The sequence below is a fragment of the Strigops habroptila genome, chromosome 1 (assembly GCF_004027225.2).
Source record: "Strigops habroptila isolate Jane chromosome 1, bStrHab1.2.pri, whole genome shotgun sequence".
Classification (NCBI taxonomy): domain Eukaryota; kingdom Metazoa; phylum Chordata; class Aves; order Psittaciformes; family Psittacidae; genus Strigops; species Strigops habroptila.
The window spans coordinates 60,654,617-60,675,551 of NC_044277.2; the positions used below are offsets into that span (position 1 = coordinate 60,654,617).

General features: G+C 39.6%; 1 protein-coding gene across 3 annotated transcripts in view; it reads right to left on the reverse strand.

The window, feature by feature from the left end:
• MBP (myelin basic protein) overlaps positions 1-20,935 on the reverse strand; it is a 111,069-nt gene that overhangs the window by 1,968 nt on the left and 88,166 nt on the right. For 2 of the 3 annotated variants that reach the window (XM_030485896.1, XM_030485904.1), the window contains exons 4-7: positions 16,727-17,157; positions 3,370-3,477; positions 2,867-2,902; positions 1,168-1,293 (exon numbers count right to left, since the gene is read on the reverse strand). In XM_030485896.1, the coding sequence (XP_030341756.1) occupies positions 1,168-1,293; positions 2,867-2,902; positions 3,370-3,477; positions 16,727-17,157 (701 nt within the window). Of the gene's footprint in view, positions 1-1,167; positions 1,294-2,260; positions 2,294-2,866; positions 2,903-3,369; positions 3,478-16,726; positions 17,158-20,935 lie in introns of all 3 variants that reach the window. The other variant, XM_030485914.1, reaches the window with a different exon arrangement.

Here is a 20,935-nt window from a genome sequence, read left to right on the forward strand (position 1 = left end):
TTGCATCTTTTCACTTAGGATTAATTTACTTTTACTAAATCTCTCATACGGGGCTGGGCAGCCTCTCATGAATTATTTGCAGGTGCATGTTCTTATTCAGGCCTTCCTGATGAAGGCAACTTACTTGATTGGACATCTTGGAAGTTTTCATTTTTTTTAAGGGTACCCATGAACTGTGTGTATACTTGATTGATAAAAAAAAAAACCAAACACCAAAACCAAAACCTCCAGACCTTTAGTACGAGTTGTGAGAGTCTCACATCTGAGAGAATTGAAATGTAATAATTCTATTCTGTAATATTTGTTAGGCTAAATTGTTAATGTGATTATATCAGCATGAGTGTTGTATGGAAAGCTTGGATGCAAATACAGGAAAAAACTGTAGAAAAGAGAAAGAGCTGAAACCTGGCTATTTTTGCAAGTAATAAGAAAACATCAAACTAAAAAAACCCTCAAACTTGTGCTAATTCATGTATCTGCAACTGAGAAAAGCCCTAGAGCAGTTTTATAGCAAAGATGATCCAGGCTGAAATGACTGAATTCCCTGGTCTGTTTTGATATATTAGCTGTGCTGGTGGTGCTGTGCCATGACTCAAAACGGTGAACTGAACCAGATTAAAGATAATCTGACCAAATGTTTATTTTTTGCATGACAGTTTTCTAACTTGCCTATGCAGTGCCGAAACTCGCTGTAATGACATATTACAGGAGTTCTCCCACCTGGGGTGGGAACAGCCAGGGATTGTTCAAGTTGAAACTGCATCTCAACCAAATACGTGTCCAACACTGCCCTGTACTACCGTTCTGCAGCTTATCAGTTTGCTTTCATTTTCACTATTCTAAATAATGCAGCAGCAGCAGCAAGCTGTGTCACCTCATTCACCTGTGTTCCAGGTTATTTGTGAGTTGAATAACAACGCAGATCCTGGCCCAGGTCTTTGTGGACTTACCTTCTTTCCTGATGGTAACTGACTGTGTACTTTTACCTTTGTTTCCTATCATGTAAGTAGTTACTAGGCCATGAAATAACCTTCTGGTTTATCCATGAAAATCTAGTTCCTTCAGAAGCTTTAAGGAAATGTGGTGGTTTCAAACATGGCAGGTTCTGGAGAGGTTTGGCCTGGACTCAATTTTTTGTACTTTAGAGTAAGTTCAATTGTACTTTACCAGTTTAAAGATTCTGGAAAGAGTGCCCTGGCCCTCATGATAGGATCCCTTATGTCCCTTGTGAGCAGACTTATGCTCATAGAATTTTCCGCTTCCTCCATATCCTGGCTTGTGTCCTTCACCACCCTGCAAAGAAAGATTTTCATATATATTGCAGATTATTGCATTCCAGTTATCCTGTGCACATTGTAATCTTTCTTTGTGATCACTGAAATGTAATAATTAAATAAATCTAGAGGTGTTGGAACAAAATAATCTTCAATGTAATGAGCAAGGATGAAGGAAATTGTTAGGAAATGATCTGAATATACTCAAGTCTGAGGGAAGCACCGATCTGTAAAAGACAATAATCAAAAAAGAAGGTTAACCTGCATGACAAAACTTAAAATGTTTCAATTTCATGAGTTCTAAGGTATCAGACACTTCAACTAATTTGTGTTCTTCTGATAGTGAAAGGAATGCTTGAAGGCTTTAATATTTTGTCTTAAAATGCAGGTACTTTCCATGGCCGTCCCATATAAAATCAAACCTGTGGTAGAGAAGTAGAATGTAATTAGTTGTGAGATAACTGTGGGAAGAACTTGTCTAATAACTGTTCAGGCAGATCCCTTCTTACTGAAAGGGGTTGCAAGGAAAGGTGGAACAAAATACTTGAATTAGTGACAGTGTTAGTTTTGCAGACTTTACTGTATAAAAGCAATTCCATCTGTGGCATAAGTGCCCATCTCATCCCAGCCTCCCCTCCCATTTTTGTCCTTCCCAGGAAAATTAAAATGCAGCAGATAGATAAGTCTTCCAGGAGTCTTTAAGGGAGGAGAGCTTTGCCATGCAGTGGATTTTGCTCCGTTTGTGCTAAAGCAAAAGAAATTACCGCTGCAAGGCTGCCAAGTTGCTGGGTGAGAGCAAGCAACAAAACTACCATCTTAAAAGTGCTGTGGGAGGAGGAAGGAAAGTGGAACAGGAAAAAGCAAAATAGCAAAACTGAGACAAAACAAAATTATCACGTTGCTGCAGCAGCTTGAGGCAATGTAGCAAGATATGCTTTGGCCTGGTAAATAAAATGGCTGTTATTGAAAGCATGTTTGTCACCTACCCAGCTAAATCTGGTGAGGGATAATCCTCTTCCCTGCACATGCAAGAAATAGAAACAATGACATGATGATCACTATGGAACATACCATCTGGGTGTGCCACACACAGAAGATGATGAAAATGCAGTAAAAATAATGAAGTACTGGCCATATGAAGAGGCAAGAGGTGAAAACAGCAATCTGTACAGTCATTCCATGAAACACAAAAGGTAACTTTATTATCATTACAAGAACTGACTTCACTAGCCATGGTTTGTCAGTGTTATGTACTTTAGAACCCAGCTGAGCTTAGTAAATAGAAGGACAGTTCCTGGTGGGTGACGCTTGTTTGAAAGCATTACCTATTATTAATTTATTACACAAAGCAATCACAGTATAAACAATATAAAATCCCTGTGAATGACTTTAGTCTTGTAACAAGTCCGGAAGTGCACGAGGAAGAGAACCACGGCTTTTCTGTCCTAGTCCCTTGCTTTAAATATTCCCAATAATAATTCCAGATTTTTACTTAGTACCGTGAAAGAAAACTGATCAGGCTAGCAGCTAAACTGGTATACATTAGTCCACAAAAGACCTTGGACATTGCATGAGCCCCTTAAAATGCTTACCTTTGCTTGCATTGGGGGAGGCGTACGTGGTGACACCTAAAATCCAACACAAAAAAGTTGTAAAACCCAGGAAAAATAAATCGGGAGTCATCGAGCCTTTTGCATTATTATCTATGAGTTAGTAGGATTAAGTGCTATCTAAGTAATTGCACTGAGAAGCTCCTCTGCTGTCTTAGGCTTTGCCTAGAACACTGGATTTTTGCCTATTTTTAAACAGAAGGCACTTTAATACAGCCAGTGCTGAAGACACAAGGATAGATAGAGAAGCTGTTATAATGGTAATGGTGGTTGAAATTTGAGTATGCTGGGGAGAGTTTGTAGCTTTTCAGTATTGTTTGTGTTTCCAGGTAAAAATTATTTTTGTATTTGAATGGCCTGATGAGCTTAAAGGCACAATTCGCAAGGCTAAGAATAATGGTTAATGACTGGGGAGTATTTGGTTAGTGGTGGGTCCTAAAGAACATGGTTCATTTTAGTGCATAACAAGAAGAGAGGAGACTTACAATGTTCTTGAAGAAGTGGACTACAGGGTTGTCATCACCAGGCCGGCCATGCTGAGATCTCTGAGGGATGGACCCTACGTGGTGGCTGACCCTGGCTGCATGTATATCCTGAAAAGCAGAATAGGCATATTGCCAGGTCAGCTAGGAAGGAGGGGTAATCAGTGACGGTATAAAAGAGCCATTTTCACCAGGAATGAAGAGAAAAATGCCTTGGAAAGCTACAGAGATTGCAACTCAAAGTTGTCAGTGCTCAGAAGGAGCAGTATTTTATGCAGTGGTAAATACAGAATACGTATATGGACATATGTTGTGCATATATATGTATGAGCGTGTGTATATGTTCTTCACGTTACAGCCCAGTGTGGAATGAAACCTGTTGTTGGAAAGTTCTGCTAACAGAAACCTTGTCATTTTCCTCCTTTCGTAAGTAGGATCTTAGGATGTAATTTTAGAAACGAAACCTGAAATGGAGAAGAACTTAAAATGACATTGGGTCATTCTCCATGTAAGACCAGGAATGGGTCATGTATCATTTCTCTATTCCCAAAGACTACAGAACACTGATGAACTGCAAGACCAATGTTATTTTTAGAATAAGGGAATCAAATGGGACTGACGATTTTCAGTAGGGCTTCCTGAGTACTGCAGAAAGAAGTCCAGTAAGTGCAGGTAAGATAAATAAAAGTAACACATTATAAAGAGCAAATACTTTGACTGGTAATTAGAGCATGATGCATCTGTTGCACTGAAAACAAGTGTCAAAAATTTGGTGTAGTTACTGCTCCCTGGATGCTGAAGGACAGTGTTCTTTTTAAAACTGTTAGGTGTGACTGACCCAGTTACAGACATCTGCCCATCATTGCAAATGTAGAGGCACAGGGGCTTCATGTTCACTGTCACGGATCCGAAGTATTCCGTGCAGAAGAGAGAAGGTAAAAGGGAATGGCAGTAACAAGTGCTACAGTGGTTCTCCTAGTGTAATGAACTCCCTGAGAGTACAATGATGTTATCAGCATCATATAGACACTAAATTTTTAATTGGCCTCTAATGATGAAATGGAAATCCATAGTGAGACAGGAGCTCACATAAGCACTTTCCTAGTAGTACAAACTGTATGAACATTTGACTGTAGAACAGGATGAATAGTTATCTAAAATATACTTAGCTTTCGTCATGTACAGAAAAATATTGATCAACTCGCCAGGGAAAAAGTTTGGTCTTACTGTTGGGCTCCTGATTCATGAGTGGTTTGGTGATTTTTGACAAGTTAATATCTATAGCACAGGCTTCAAAGGTTTGAAGAGTCTTTGTGCACTCAAGTCTTGTGACATCAATAGCTTTCAGAATGATGCCGACTGCTTCAAGCTATTACTACTGAAAATGGCTGTACAGAGATCTATATGTTCTAAGTCTCTTGAATGAAAGCTCCTGTGAAACAATCTAGTGTTACCTGCTCAAAGCTGCTTCATAGAAGTTTCATTTTCAAGTGAGCGGAGCGAGGTCTTGTGATTTTCTATGAATTAAATAAATTTATATTATATTGAATCCAAAATGAGAGAAGTATCCATCTTCATGAGTGGCCTTTTTAAGTTACATGATTCTGGGGAGAAATGAAATTCAGATATATTGTTTATAAGATCAGTTTCCTTAGGAAAAAAATAATGAACCAATGCATATAAGCTCAGCATAATTTTTTTGCATTCTGCTGATACATAAAGATTTACCACTTAAAAAGCAGGAATTTATGTATTTTATTGGGTCTGTGAAATTTCCATACTGTCAGGCAGCCAGTTCTGCTTGTACCTCTGCAGCAGTTTCTGCTTTGTCACTAGTTCCAGTGTTGACAAAAATCTCTTCTGCTGCTGTGATTAGGAAGGAGGAGCCAGTAAGGTATCAGTACATGTTCAGAACAAGTTACTTCAACCATGCCTTTGTCTTCTTAATCTTCAAATGAAGCATTGCTTTGCCTCCGAAACCAGTGGACTGCCTTGTCTTTATTTAGCATAAATAACATGATAAATACCGTGGTGTTGCAGATCTGAATGTCCCTCATTAGCAGCAGATGGGTCACCATTAACTGTGAAACTGTTACAGTGTGTGAAGCTGTACACAATCAGATTTGACTGCAGGTAGGCTGCAACTGCACGGTGGGCTGTGGATTGCCAGCAGGCACAGAGAAAAGCTGTGGAAAGTTTTTTGCCATGTAGGTGAGTTTGAGTTTCCTGAATTGAGCATTCTGGTCAATTAATAGTGCTAATGATTTTGCTTATCAAAAAGGCTATCATGCAGTGAAGACAAAGTTTCTTCTGTCTCTGGTGCCACATGTCAGTGTAGTCTCTTAGTGGGTCCCCATTTGAAGCATTTGAGGCAGCATCAAGTCTGAAGCCATTTTTAATGATGGTGCTGTGTGATTTCAATATTGTGCGTTTCCTGGTGTTACAAAACAAAGCATTTTCCTTTCATATTATCATCAGCAAATTTTATCCATGGTCAGAATCTTCAGTATTATTCTCAATTTGTGGCAGGTAATTACATGCTTCCCTTCAATTTATTGTTGGAATCATTCTCACCTGTAGTTTGTTCTTTGAATTTTTTTATTTCTAGGGGCAGGGAACAAAATCCCCTGGGATTTTTCTGAGATTGCTCATATGCATGATTTCTGAGAATGACTTCCCTCAGAGGAGTAATAACTGATATCTATAGTGTTAAAAGTTGAATCTGAATGGAGTCAGGCAATTCTTTGCTGAATGAAAGAGAAAACAAATCTCATTTATCCTGCTGGGATGGGCTACTGGAGTGGTGTTTTGCAATGGAACTTTTTTGAATGAGCTCATCTAGTACTCATTGTGTGCTTCACTGATACAGTGAGAAGATCACCACTCACCTTTAAACACGCTTTAAATGCTTGGCCTTAAATAGTAATCTTATTAAAACCTAATAGAAATACAGCAGAGCAACCATGTTTTAGGAAGGGGGAGATTTACTTCTTGCTTCTTTGGGTTCCTGGTCCCTGTTGCCCAGCAATCTCTTGCAACCCTGTCATGAATTTCAGTCGTAAGAGCATTGCCAATAAAAAGCTACCTTGGCTTCACATCTGTATATTATGAAACGTACATACGAAGCAGAATTCTGAATTTAGAGCCGTTGGGTACTGATTGTGAAGTTTAAAGCAGTGGTGCCTCTGCTTCTGCCCTTAACAAAATAATTCTAGAGTAACTGAATAAAAACCAGAGAGAGCACTTTCTGTACCCAGTTAACTTTGTCTGACGTTAATAAAGGTTCCCTACTAAGTCAGCTGTACTGTACATTCAAAAAAGCCAAAAAGGAAAGATCCCTCAAGCTGAATATTCATCGTTATTAGAAAATGTTTGTTAAATTTAAGCAATTTGATGACACAGGTGCAGTTTTCAACTTCACCGTGAAGCTTACAGTTTTAAGGATTAATAATGGAAATAAGAACACTCTTAAAAATGTACGTAAAACACCCAAAGTTATCATGTAATGAGGAATGATTCAATAGTGGAATGCTTTGCAGCTCTTTCTGGTCATGCAGAGGGAAGTTGCATTATTTACTGTGCCACCTACCTTATTGACGTTGGCCATTAAGACAACAACAAAAAAAAAGAGTAGCTGTCAATGTAGTACAAAACACAGGTATTTTAATGTAGCTATACATTGACATTGCATTCCCTGGGTTAGCCATGTGCTCTCACATCAAACTAATTCAATTTACCGGCACAACCTGTATTAATATCTTGAAAGAACTGTTCAGAAAAATAAGATGCTGCTTCTCTAACACAATAGCAAGAATCCACACATGTCTTGGTATGTGCTCCATTTTAGGTTTTGTGCAAGATGATTATTACATTTCCAGTCGAGGTGAAGATACCTGAATGTGTGTTCTCCAGTGTTCCCACCACAGCAGGCCTGTCCATGTCTCCTGGTTGGTTCTGTGGCCCTGAACCACAATGAAGGGGCATTACTTGTCCGCAGTGCGACCCCCAGGAGGCTAAAGAAGAGGATCGTGTGGGCTTTGGTAAGTGGAGCAGGCACATCTGGGTTGTGCATTTGGATACCAGGTTTGGTAATCCAGGTTTGTGATCATCCATGTATGTGACTTGAGATGTGGTAAGATTTGAGGGGTTAAATTCATATTCATATAAACACAATTGCAGTTATGTATTCTTCATGTTCCATTTGACTTTGTTTTCCGATATAAAAAATGTGGTGAAGCAGTAACAGATGTTTTTTAGTGATCTTATGAGATCCCATGAAATACATACCTGACTTTGCTTGGTACAAACATGCTATGTGAGGTCTTGCAACTCATATTCTCATTAAGGGGGCCTTTTAAATCCATATTGTAAGCTCTCATTGGGAGCTCTCATCTGCCACAAGAGGATTGCTTATAACTGAAGATCACATATATACATAAATATGAACTTAAAACTCTAATTCCCGATCACTGTGTGATATACATTAGTGACAATAATGGTATTGATATATTTTCTGAGTACTGAATTTATAGCTTTTTCCAATTTCTTTCAGTATCATTATTATGTGGTTTTGTTGCCTACTTTAGGATGCAAAATGAAAATTTAAAGACCATCACATGTCGTTTCTGTAATGGCAAAACCCGAATACATATGAAATCTGGAAATAGCTGATTTAAAATGCAATGAAACCAAGTAAGGCTTTTGGTATTTGTAAGAACAAAAAACATTGATGTTTTCCTGAGTTCAGTGAGTTTCGTGGCTTCCAGTGGGTTGTTGTCACAGGATACCTAATGAGGTGCTATGCGTGAATTTAAAAGAAAACCTGTAAAAGCTAAAAATTTCGGATTCATATAGATATGAAAAGTATCTGTATCTAGATATTGCCTTAGAAAACCCAACTGTTCCCCAACCTACAGGATGTAAAGCTTAACCCCCACTAAAAGATTTGCAACCATACTGGTAGACTAAAATTAGCCTTTATGCTAATTAAGTATAATAAGTGATGAATGCTGTTCATGCCGGTTTGTAGGAAGAGGGAGATGAAAGAGCACCAGGCAATTCTAAGCCACTTAGGTAATTTTGTGTTAGTCCTTGAAATGGGCTCTGAATCCAAACTCTTACATATAAGGAAATTCCTGCTTGGGTTTGAATTTCTGTTGTTAGCACCATTTCAAAGCAGTATTCCAAGCAGGAATGGAGAATTATCCTTTCAGTGAATATAAAAGCTTATTTTTTTAAACAAGAGGAAATTTACTACATACAGTTTGACTAGAGCACTTGCAGGAAATCTGCCAGGTGCTTGTATATGGAAATTGCTTCCTCCTGGGTTTCAGAAGTGCTTTGTACACAAGGCTTTGTCTCCCTGGGCATAGCTGATGCTGTGTTAGAGCCTTCCAGTGGCATTACCCAACATCTCATCAGGAGGCGATAGGATACAGAGCACACATGTAATGTGAGGATGTACTTTTCCATGCTTATTCTAGTAGTAAATACCCACTGTGAACATGCACTGCTAAACCAGAGCTGCATTATCCTGGTGTCGTTCTCATGTCATTCTCATTCACGTACAACCCAAATACCAATTTGGTCTCAGCGGTGGTGTTTGTTCCAGGCTGTTCGCAACTTCCTGATCTGTTACAAAGCGGTGGGAATGCTGATATCGTGCCCACATGCCAGTCTGATGGTGACATTGTAATTAATTAGCTAATTCAGCAGGCTTTTCTAATCACTTTAGAAAGGATGAACCACGCATCCTTGTAATGGCATCATTAATTTTTACTAATGTGGAAATTAAGACAGAAATTAAATTACTTGCTCACAGTTACAGAGGAGAATTGGTAGGGAGGTGTAGAGTCCAGGAGATTCTGCCTTTCGGTGTTGTGCTGAGATCGTTAATATAATCTTTGTCTAGAAATAGGGATGAACAAAAAGAGGAAGAAATCTTAGCAGAAAGATGGGAATAAAAAGCACGGGGGAAAAGACTAGAGATGACTGAAAAGTGAGAAAATCAGGAAAGATGAGCAAACGGCGTGATGAGGCAAACAATGGAGAACACTGGCCATTAAGAGAGGTAAGTGCTAACTGATATCCAGAACCACATTTCCCCATAACCCTCTTTCTTACTCTTTAATGCCTCAATGATTACGGTTCTCAAATTCCAAGGTGGGAGGAAAGAATTACAGGGGGAAAAAAGAAGAATCAGGACCATGGTTCAGGATAATAGTTCTGTTTTATGATGAGTCCTGAGTGAGAGACCGGTGCCATCATACCATCTTAGTGTTTTTCTCCATGTCCAATCTATTCCATTGTCGTGACACTTGATAAATGGTTTCAGAAACAAAACCTGATGCTTTCATTTACCTTTGTTTTTCTGAAGCATTTTTTGGCCTATCACTAGTCATTTTATTCAAATATTCTTCATGGTAAGAGGTTCTTTATCTTCTTGGACACAGTCTTTGGTGTGTATTCAGTATTGTTCTCTGTGCTGGTTTGTCGAGTTGATATCAATGACATAGATTAAACCTTGTTGACATGATCTACCATAGAAACCCAGTGCAAGGCTTTGGTTTTTTTGGGGTTGCTTTTTAATTTGTTTTGCCAATGATCACTCCAGCAAAAAGAAGATTTTGGCTAGCAAGTATTTCAGAGCAGTTTCCAGGGTCGCTTCTGTTACCAACAAACTTCCTTTAAGGACTTTACATGGCCAAGATAGGGAAGGCATCATAGATCAGTATTCACAATGATAAATTTCTACTGATAAGACTATGGATTTGGTGGAGATGCTGCTACAGCAAAAGAACATAACATTGTGGGTATGGCTATTGGTAAGAAAGCAGAATCTTGTAAATATTTTTGTATAGTGAAGCAGCTCATACAATAAGCAAGAAAGATCATTATTTGGAGAACAAAACTATAAATACCAGAGGTAAACTATGGCTTTACAGCTGCTGACCAGAAATAAAGAGGAGAAGAATGTTACTACATCCTTAATTTCCTGAAAAACACATTTCTTCTCTCTGGCTACACAAACTCTTTCATGAGTTTTCATCTTTGAAGGGACCGGCCTGATTTTGTTTCTTTTCTGCCTTTAATAGGTTAAAAAATGACAAGATAAAATCTGTACAGGATGTTAAAAGTACTGTTGCCTACATCAGCTTAACTTACATAAGTGGAGAGGGTAATAGTAATGAGAGTTTACTATTATGAAACAGACATGGCATGGTTTAATAGCATATTTCTTTGAAACAAATACTCAGAGGTAAAATTATTATTTATTTCTAATAATGTAGTCAGTGTAAAAGTGTGTATGTGTGTGTGGGAGATGAACCAAGGTGATGGCAAAAGGTGAAACAGAGCTAAGGCTCATCTTGGGTCTGCAGCAGTAATTCAGTATGTTTTACCAACACTTTTAAATTGCTTTGTAAGAAATTCAGTAAAAGCACCTGAAAATGGCAGCAGAGGATTTTTTGGTGCAGCTCGGAAATGAAACCAAGTGATTTTAGAATGAACTGAGTAACTGAGCATGTCTGTACAAGTGGAGACCATTCTGTGAACAAGGTGAGAGCTTTTGCACCAGTACACAGAATGAAAGCCAGCAACTGTTGCTACGGAATGTGATGATGGGGGTACAAAGCAAGAGGGAGAGAGAACTATTCACAGTTGCCTCAATTTTCTCTTGGGCAGTGTTTGCCATTGTTCTTCAGCTGTTTTGAGATTGCACAAACTCATTAATTTTGGCATTATAGGATGGAAAGTGCTAAGGATAATGCAGTTCTTAATTATCATTCCCATTATAACAGATTTTAATATAAAGCAATTTCCGATTTACAAACTTGGTTCATCTGCAGAGAAGTAAACATGATGAGAAAAATTTAATGTTAGGTAGGAAACCCTCCCGTGCTCCATGTTGAATACATCCATTTGATGTATGTGAGTTCTGGTTTCCTGCCTGCCTCTCCCACTTGTTTAAACAAACACCCCTGGGTATATCACAGTAAAATTAAAACCAGACCCTATTCTCAACCAGGCTGTGGTGCTGTGCACTTGAAAAAAACAGGAATCACTGCAGAACAGCCAAGGCCCATTCCCACCAGAAGACCCAAAGCTGCCACCACTACTTCTTCCACAGCCAAAACTCGCCCCTGCTCTGTCCTGCTGTGGCCCAGGCAAAGCGTAGCAGCAGGCCTGGACCCTCCCCAAGCACTTGGAAGAATCCTTGGAGCTCTTCTTCAGAGAAGCACACAATTAGCTCCCTCTTAAGCAGAGTATTACTGTTACTGTTATATCATACTGGTAGATAGAAGAATCTAGAAATAGTCCAGCAAAGACTGAACTGGAAGCTACTGTTAAAAGTTTAATGAAAAGGGGAAATACTTTGCTTAGACTGGTTAGAAAAAGTGATCTTTGAATTACTTCCATTGATTAGTTAGTTGATTATTTTAGCCTGAACACGGGCAGTTCAGATACACGAATTCATTTCTAGGTCATTCATCATTCATTACTATCTGCTGCAAAAGAGAGAGGCCAGATTCAGTTCCCATTATCATAAAGCAAGAACACTGGATTGAGCAGCTTCAGTTATTTAGAACCTAGTCCTTTCCTTACGGAAGGCAAGCTTTACCTTTACTCACTTCTGCCCAATACACTATTTTAACTGAATTTTTGTAGGACATACAGCCCCTTTTAGTCATCTGAAAAGTTTGTTTCTGCTTCTGTTAATGGATTAAAAAAAAACTTAAAACAAATTAAATCATTAGTACACCAGTTTCGTGATGTAAACAGTTTAATGAATACATGAAGCACATATAAAGCAAAAGATTAAAACAAAATTATTGTTACAACCACCATAAACTATATAAAAAAATTTTTTACAAGCATTTGCTTGCACAGCAGGTTTTACAGAACAGTAGATCTTGAGCAGTGCCACTCCCTGAAACTAAGACTTGGAAATAAAAATCACAGTATTTATCACACTTAAATCGCATCATACACTAGTCAGACTAGCACTGATTTAACTACGTTGCGGTCTCCATGGTGCTGTAGTAGACATGAGAGCTCCACAAGAAATGTTAATAGAGTCCAACTGCAAAAAGACAAAAGATGTCTGGATATTCTGATGAATGTGTCTGTCCACATCATTATTTAAAACCATGGTTCCTAAACATTTTGCCTGTGCATGTTTATCGCAGTCCTTTCTGTGGATCCCCGTTACAACAACTGCTTAACTCTGGGGCAGGTTTGGAATTGCTGTTTCCCAAATGCTGATCCTAAACCTTGGTTCTGCTCAACTTGAGCACATCAGCCCAGTACCCCTTGTACCTCCTATCTGTCTGTGCAGAGGGGAAGCCCCATGTCTGCCTTCTGTATTCCTTGCCCCACACACATATAGGGTTAGGGCTGGAAACGACCTTACGATCATCTAGTTCAAACCCCCCTGCCATGGGCAGGGACACCTTCCACTAGACCAGGTCACTCAAAGTCCCTGCCAACCTGGCCTTGAACACTGCCAGGGATGGAGCATTTACCACTTCTTTGGGCAACCCATTCCAGTGCCTCACCACCCTCACTGTAAAGAACTTCCTTATATCTAACCTAATCTCCCCTGTTTAAGTTTGAACCCATTACCCCTTATCCTATCACTACAGTCCCTGATGAAGATGTATGTATCAGGAAAGAAATACAGGAGCAGGGCTTCATACAGGCAACAGGAGAACATTACAAGATTGCAAACAAAACCAAAACAAAATGTAAAAGAAAAAAATACTTAATCTTTCAGCTAAGTGAAGTCTGGTCTCAGCCTCTGTTTTACTGACACAATATTTAGGTTTGTTGCAAGGGGGACACAAATGGAGTTTAAAGTTTAGTATGTTAATGCATAATGTTAAACCAGGACAGAAATGTTCTTATTTCACAATCCAAACTTTGGGGGAGGGGGGTGTGTCACAAAATTCCAAAAGCATAACCAACTGTGTCAAAGAACCAAACCAGTGCTCTGTACCTACTCAAGTTGAATACAGGCTGATACTGAAGAGGCACAAGAAAGATTCAATCATTTTAACAAACTTGCTTATACGCTTTACAAACATTTAGATAAATACTCTGTAAAGATTAGAAAGGAAATAATTTATAGTTACATGACTGCCCCACATGCTGTCTGAGATGTGTGCACCACGGTTTCTTTCTGTCGCCCTTTTAAATTCTTCTTTAATACAAATAAATTTAGGCTGTGCACAACAGAAGTTTTGTTTGGAATATAATACCTTAAAAAACTTTCTTACAAGTACAAAATTAAAGCTGGTTTTGATTGAGTTTGCTATCTAAAATCTTGGTGGGGTCAGGGGAACAATGGTGAATGCATTTGCTGCCCCTTGAAGGAGAAGGGGTATTTTTGTACATTCCAGTTTTTCTATTTTTATTTACTCCCATGCACTCAACTTCAGAATTCCAGGGTAAGGGAGAACCTGCTCCATGGCAGAAAAGGAGGCCATGAAACAGTCCCCGCTTTGTTCCTACCCCACCTTTCTGTACACAACAGTGAGTATTATTCATTAATGTGCTTTTCAGCTATGGATGCAAGATGAAAATGCCTCCACAAAGAATTTATAATGTGTTTTGCTTGAATGTCAGCCCTAAATCTGTACAAAGAGCAAGTGTTGTCTTTGCATTCCAGTGCTTGCTGGTGTGGGTAGTTGAGCTACACGCTCCCACTGGGGCATGGGCTGGCTGGAAAAGGGAGATTGCATGAAAGGCAGCTGCAGAATTGCTTTGAAAAGCTTCAAAAATTAATCAGAAACAAGTGCAAGCAAATAAACAGCGCAGCTCTATCAACTTTTCAATTTCAAGCCTTTGAAATTCATCTTTTAAGGTGCTTTTCATGGTATCTTATTTACCAAAGACATGTTTACCTAGTGGAGTCTGGAAAGCTGCCGAGGGACTTGATTCTATTTCAGCTCATCCATGAACACCTTCATCATTTGTCAGTGCTGTGACACTCTACAAAATTCAGCAAGTGGCAACTACTTAAGCTTTAAGCACAAATAAGACTACTAGCCATCTAGACTTCCTCTTGTGTACACAAATGCATAAATAAATGACACCACAAGCCTTCCTTGATACAAGAAACCAAAAGGCATTGATTCAAAGGCTGAATAAATAATCGTCAAAACAACTGTCCATGCCACTTGCTCAATATTTTCTGCAATGAAACCTCCTACAACTGAACTTTCCTGGACATGGTTTCATCAAAATTATCATTGTGTGAATAGTGCCAGAGATGCTTTGGCACTGGAAGTCCGAATGGGACTGACTTTTGCCGAGATAATAAAACTTCTCTGTGCTTCCAGCTGAGATCTGCAAGTCAGGACCCTAACACCGCATGCAGCTGTTCTTAAAAAAAGCCCCCAACATTATAAATACTTCTGCTAGGCACAAAATGTTGGAATTGTCCATAATTCTGTACTGTTTTGCAGGCGTTTGACTGCTTCAAAACAGCAGTTTACTGAAGAGCAACAGAGATAAGCGACATGATATTTTGTCCTCTCATCCATAAGTACATAAAGATCTGTAGAGAATCACAGCAATCGTGTTCACGCCAAAGGATAAAATACAGAATCTGTACAACTTGCAGCCATTTCTTAGTCCTCACTACTAAGAAGTGAGTTGGTTGGTTTGTTTTATTGCTAAGCAAGAGCGTACATACCTCTGTATAGTCTGTATGCAGAATCTAAGTTTTTGGCATTGTTTCCTTGGTGTATAAAGAACATTTCACATACTATTTTTCACTGAGTAACACAATACATGAATAAAACAGCAAGAGTTGAGCTAGCCAACCAGGTTTCAGAAAAAAGAAGGGTTGGGAACAGTCTCTGGTATTTGTAGTAATAGTAAGAAAAGTGGTTTTCTTCGTTCTCACAGCAACTGCTTGCTGCACGTATGAACATTACATACCTACACAAACAACTGCCCAACTGCTAAATCTTTGTCATGAGTTTGTAAATGTGAGGAGACAAAAAGACCAAAACACAGAGTTTGCTTTAGTGCTGGCCACCACGTGCGAGAAGCTTCTGGTTTTAAGTTTCTAGAGTATTTTTCATCCAGTGGTCTATACATTACAACAACTGTTTGGAGAAGGGCTATTATACACAGTGCTTCCAAGTACGGAACTGTGAAGTAACACTGACAAGCCTGCAGCTGTTGTATGATCACAAGTCAGTTTTAAACCATGGGGTAGTATGTACCGTGTCCCCGTGCAATACTCTGAGACAGCCAGTGTGGGAAAGCTGCATGTGCTTGCCCATCCCAGCAAGTATCACAGGTTATGACTATTGAGCAGACACCAAAGGTTGCCAAAGGTGACTGGAAAACTTGGGCCCAGCCACCACCTATGAGCATTGCTTTTTGCAACTTGAGCAACTGTATCAAACAATATATTCACCTAAAATAAAAGTTTTACAGCCCTACAGTAGCTCCATTCAAATGCTTATGTAGTGTATGAGCACACAAACACAAGACTTACCGCTTACTTATCATTTACATGGTAAAGGGTGCAGTGAAAATATCTTAAAACTTTGCCACTCAAATAACAGTGAACTAGCACAGCATCTGCATAACTGATCAGAGGAGGCAGGTTAATCCTGGAAATGGGAAGAATTCAGGAATTAGCCTTTCATCAATTCCTAATGAAGAAATGGCTTGATGCACAATTTCTAATCTGAAATGCTTGGAATATAAATCTTCCCTTCTCACCAGAATAGAGTTGAATAGCTGCTCAATAGTCCAGCAGAGCAGCTGGACTATTTTGTACACCTGGGATTCAGAATAGTTATCTGCTGAGACACCTCCTCAGCAAGGCTATCATCTGACCTTAAAACATGATCTTGAGCAAGCAGGCTGAGAATCTGGCCACAGTTCTTGTTGGTTTTCTATTTCCAAGTCTGTCCCTCAGTTAGTGCCAAGCTATCCAGAGATTGTCTAGTTGCATTTAGTGCTCTCACCCCACAAATATATAAGAACAACACACAAAAGCAGACTGAAGTTTCTCTAAATGGCACAGCATAAAAATGCATACAATGCACCACATTAAGTGTTCATTAAAATGCCCCTCAGTAATGTTTCTAGAGCCACCTGGATTTCTAATACTCCTTGTTCTACCCCAAATAGCTCCTCTTGTTTCCCAGATCTATGCTTTTTTGTTGTTTTCAGTTTAAAGCCAAGCATTACATTACACATCTGCAAGTACCATCCTGCTGGCTAAATCAACTCTTGCATTATATGAGTTACACCTTCCTTTAGTCCCACCCTTCCTGTTTAACTGTACTTTATTTTGCTGTAGCTGTGCAGTTCTCTATTCCTCAGAGCTCACCTTGCCCGAGCCTCGCCGGGGAACGTGTCTTTCACCTCCAAAGAATCTGCCCAGCGAGTCAAGTAGACCCGAGTCTCTGTGCCTTGGAGATCCATGTCTAGCATGGTCTGTAAAGCTTGCAGATGCCATTTTTGATCCGTGCCGGAAAGAGGAGCGTTTTTGTGAAGCCATCAAATCCGAATTCTCTGAAGCTGCTGCACTGTCCTCTTGGATGGTCTGTAGCTCGTCTGACTCCGAGGGCCGATCTTTGAAGGTGTTGTCTTCTCTTCCTGGGGCATCTCGGGAAAAGAGGCGGATCAAGTGGGGGCGACCAGTCGTGTCAGCTGGGTTGGCCTCAGGCCAGGCATTCTTCGGGTCTGCTGTGCCTTTGGAGTCTGTCACCGCTGGGCTCTTCGTGGAGGTCCCATTGTTCTGGTTCACATCTGCCTCTCCTGCAAACAACAAGGATGAGATATGAATACAGGCCTGTGAAAAACAGCCCTGGAACAATGCTGCTTTCTTTGCCTTGCCTTGAGATGCTCATTTCATACAAAACCCGTAATATGTGCGGTTGTAATGAAACTATGTTCTCTACCAGCCTTTTAGAACATTAAGCTATCTTGGAACTGAAACCGGGATGATGTTCTCACACAAAATTTGCAGTACTTCTAGGTGGTTTTTTTTTATAATGAAATGCATCTGTTGAATAGATCAATAGGTTGTTCAAAGCACAACTGAAGCTGACTTTATTTATGTGGAAAGCTTACCCAGGAGGAGGCTTTCAGTGAACAGTAAGAATTCCCGTACTTTCCCTTGAAGACTGCAACTCTAAAAGGTGCCGGTTTTCTCCAAAACAGGAAACAATAAAATTTCAAGTGACACTGATGGCCTGTGCCTTCTCAAGTGCACATTCCCTCTCCATGATGTCAGAGCTTTTGTACCTGAAGGTTTTTTCCCCCATTTAGAATCCCTCCCTGTAACTTCAATACTGATCACACAAGCGTAATGAGGGGAGGTTTTTTCTCCTGTTTAAATTGTCCTCACTTCAGAAAGGCAGAGAACATGAAACGGCAATTTCTGCTTGGCCTCTCATGACAGGTTTTCTCCATGTATGACCCTAGCACTCAGCACACGATGTCCTCATGCTGATGCTGAAGGCCTAGAGCAAAACTGTTCAATTTGCATTCCGTGCTTGTGAGAAGTGACAGAAACAATTAGCAGAAACTGATGAGCTTTTAGCCAAGAAAGCGCCAGGACAGACCCCTGTGGTGTAAGTGAAAAGCCTGCTGCCTTCTCCACAGCCGTGTTCTGATGCATGCAGTAAAATACCTAAAAAGAATCAGCTGCAGCACACTTAACCCTTAACCTGTAGTAGCTGCTTCTATCAGTGACAGAAAGATTGATGGAGGTTTTTATAGCCTATGCCATTATTCCTACAGGGACCTACACCCACTGAGGAGTATATCTGATCTCCAAGGAACACAAACAGAAAAATCAGTAGGTCATTGCTTGAGAAGCAACCTTCAGAACAGACACTTCCCACATGCTCACTCTGTGTCAAAAAGGGTTTTAGAGTTAACGGGGCTCAACATTTCATAAAGAAGTTATAGTTAGTCAGATGTTCATATGTTACCTTTAGGGTCTCCTAATTACCTCTGTCCATCCCCATTTGACTTGGTCCTTGTTGCCACAGGATGGTCAGGACCTGGCAGATACTGTTAGGTTTTCAAAGTCCTCTGGGCTCAAGTACTTTGCTGATTCACCAGAGCAATTTTAGACTTGACACAGTCATTTCATCGGATTTCACCCACCCACAGGGCACTGAAGAAACCTTTTCACAGGCTGAGAATAATTCTGAAATAATTTTATGGATAACAACACAAGACGGTAATGCTGAATTCTGCACATACATAACGGTACTTAGGTTACAATTAGCTGTGATCACTCTGCTACAGTTTTTCATATACAAATGTAACGTGCATTTTTACCGTGTAACTTTTTGTGTCTTCTGTGAAAATTACCTAGAAAACGTTGGGGAACTTCAAGAAAATTTTCTTTGGTTAAAACATCTTAAAGTATTTATCAGGAATACAATTTTTTAAGCAATGCTAATTATCACTGAAGACCTCATGAGTGGGGAGAAGGAAGATATTTGCTGGCAACTTTGGGATTTGGGTTTTCCTGAGAAGATACTTTCAAACTTATTAGAAACTACTAAAAGTCCCCAAATGATTTTTTTAACTGAATGAAAGAGAAAGCAACTAACATGGATAGATATACGACACATCCTAAAACTGCAAAACATTATAAATAGCAACTCTAAGCCTAGATCCTATACCATAATACCAATCCATTCAAGGACAGAAAAAGAAAAGCAAACAAAAGAGCTATTGTGTTTAATTAAATGCATTAACAAAACACCAGAGCATCTGCATACTAATATTTTTTACAACAGTTGTTCTTTGTGTAACTGAATACGGGTATTGGTAAGCAACAAAGAAGGGTATTTGTGCCACGAAAGTAGCTTCTCCCAATGCATAACGCAGTGAGCTATAAAGTATAAATCTTTCTGTATCCTTCATTTCAGTAGTGAAAGCACACATTTAAGTTTTCCTTTAGACTTTATGCCTAATTCTTCTCTAATATTTAAAAATGTGTAACAGAGAAGTATTGTTAATGTTTGAGCTAACTAATGAAAGTCTTCAAGTGCATTTGGAGAGACAGATCACTTTAACAATGTCTTAAGGATATCCAGAATTCATGGGGCATGTAAACATATGCTTATTTCTTCATTTAAAAACCAAGTATTTTACAGGTTGCCCAGAGAAGCTGTGGCTGCTCCATCCCTGGCAGTGTTCAAGGCCAGGTCGAACGCAGCTTTGAGCCTGCCCATGGCAGGGGGTTGGAACTAGATGATCTTAAGGTCCCTTCCAAACCAAACCATTCTGTGATTCTATGATTCTTCTACTAAAACCCATTATAAATGCTGTGCATATGATACTGCTACTCTTTTTTTTTTTTTCCTCCCTGCGAGATGAAGCTCTCTTTAAAATAGAGTGCCCTTCCTGTGCCATATCACTTGTACAAGAGAAAGCTGCCCAGGGAGGAAGAGGTAGGTCTTCAGGATATAAATCCTTGTGAGATGGGTTAAAGACCAAGTACAGCAGAATGCATTGCCACAGGCATCACCAGAAGGCTATTAAAGTGTCGACTATTTATATTTCATTGAATAAAGTCATTGAGAGCTCTGCAAGTGAGAGCATGAGAAAAGCACATCCTCACATTAGCCCAAAAGCAGCAGGAGGGAGCCAGATGCCAGGCAGGAATTTGACACTCCAGGAGCAGCCAATGAGAGCTCTGGAAAGCATTGCCACCTTTCCACCTCCCCTTGCTCTATGCAGCTCTGGAGCTTGCTGCTGGCATGATTTTCCCTGTTACATGTTGGTCAGAGTGACCAAAGCCATTTGTTCCCTGTACAAGCAGTGACTCCCAAAATGAACAAATGCAGATGGATCAAAAATTCTGAACAATCTGTTAATGGAACAAAACTGAAATTCCAAAGGTGCTTTCAATGAAACAATTTTACATTCAGCCCCCCATTGCCTCCTAATATGAGTTAGGCCACATACAAGTATTTTCAAACCCACTATGCCATAATGCTTCATTTGACATTAATAGTTTAGCCCATTTCTTGAGAATCGAAGTAACACTTTCGCGTAAGCCTCTAATCAGCTGGGACCTCTCAGCCCTTTGGTTCAAAAAAAAGCTACTGTCAAGAGCATGGAAACCTGTTTTATACAAAGAACGATCTCTGATGTATTGGATACAAATACCCTTCTCAAGGGTCACTTGGCAGAGCTGCTCTATGACAGTCCCTTCTTGGGTACATAGAGAAGTCTGTAGCCTTATTCCATACAGAGAACAACCTGGAAAGAGGTCGTTACGCGAAGTTTTAATGTGTTAACTTTAAAAAAAGGATTATAAGTTTTTCATCTCCTCCCACTCCTTTCCAGTCATGATTTCTTGCAAATACTTGTAATTCCTCTCACATTCTTACTGCTGCTCCCTCTGCAAATGCTGTAAAATAAATGAGTAAAGTGAAGCTGATAAAAGCTGAACCATATTCCCCTACTTTGGCTTCCCAAGGGAGGCTTAGTTCAACAGCCACAGCATACTGAAAATATTGATTGCAATAATACATGACAGCAGCTTAAGGAAGAAATCTTAAGG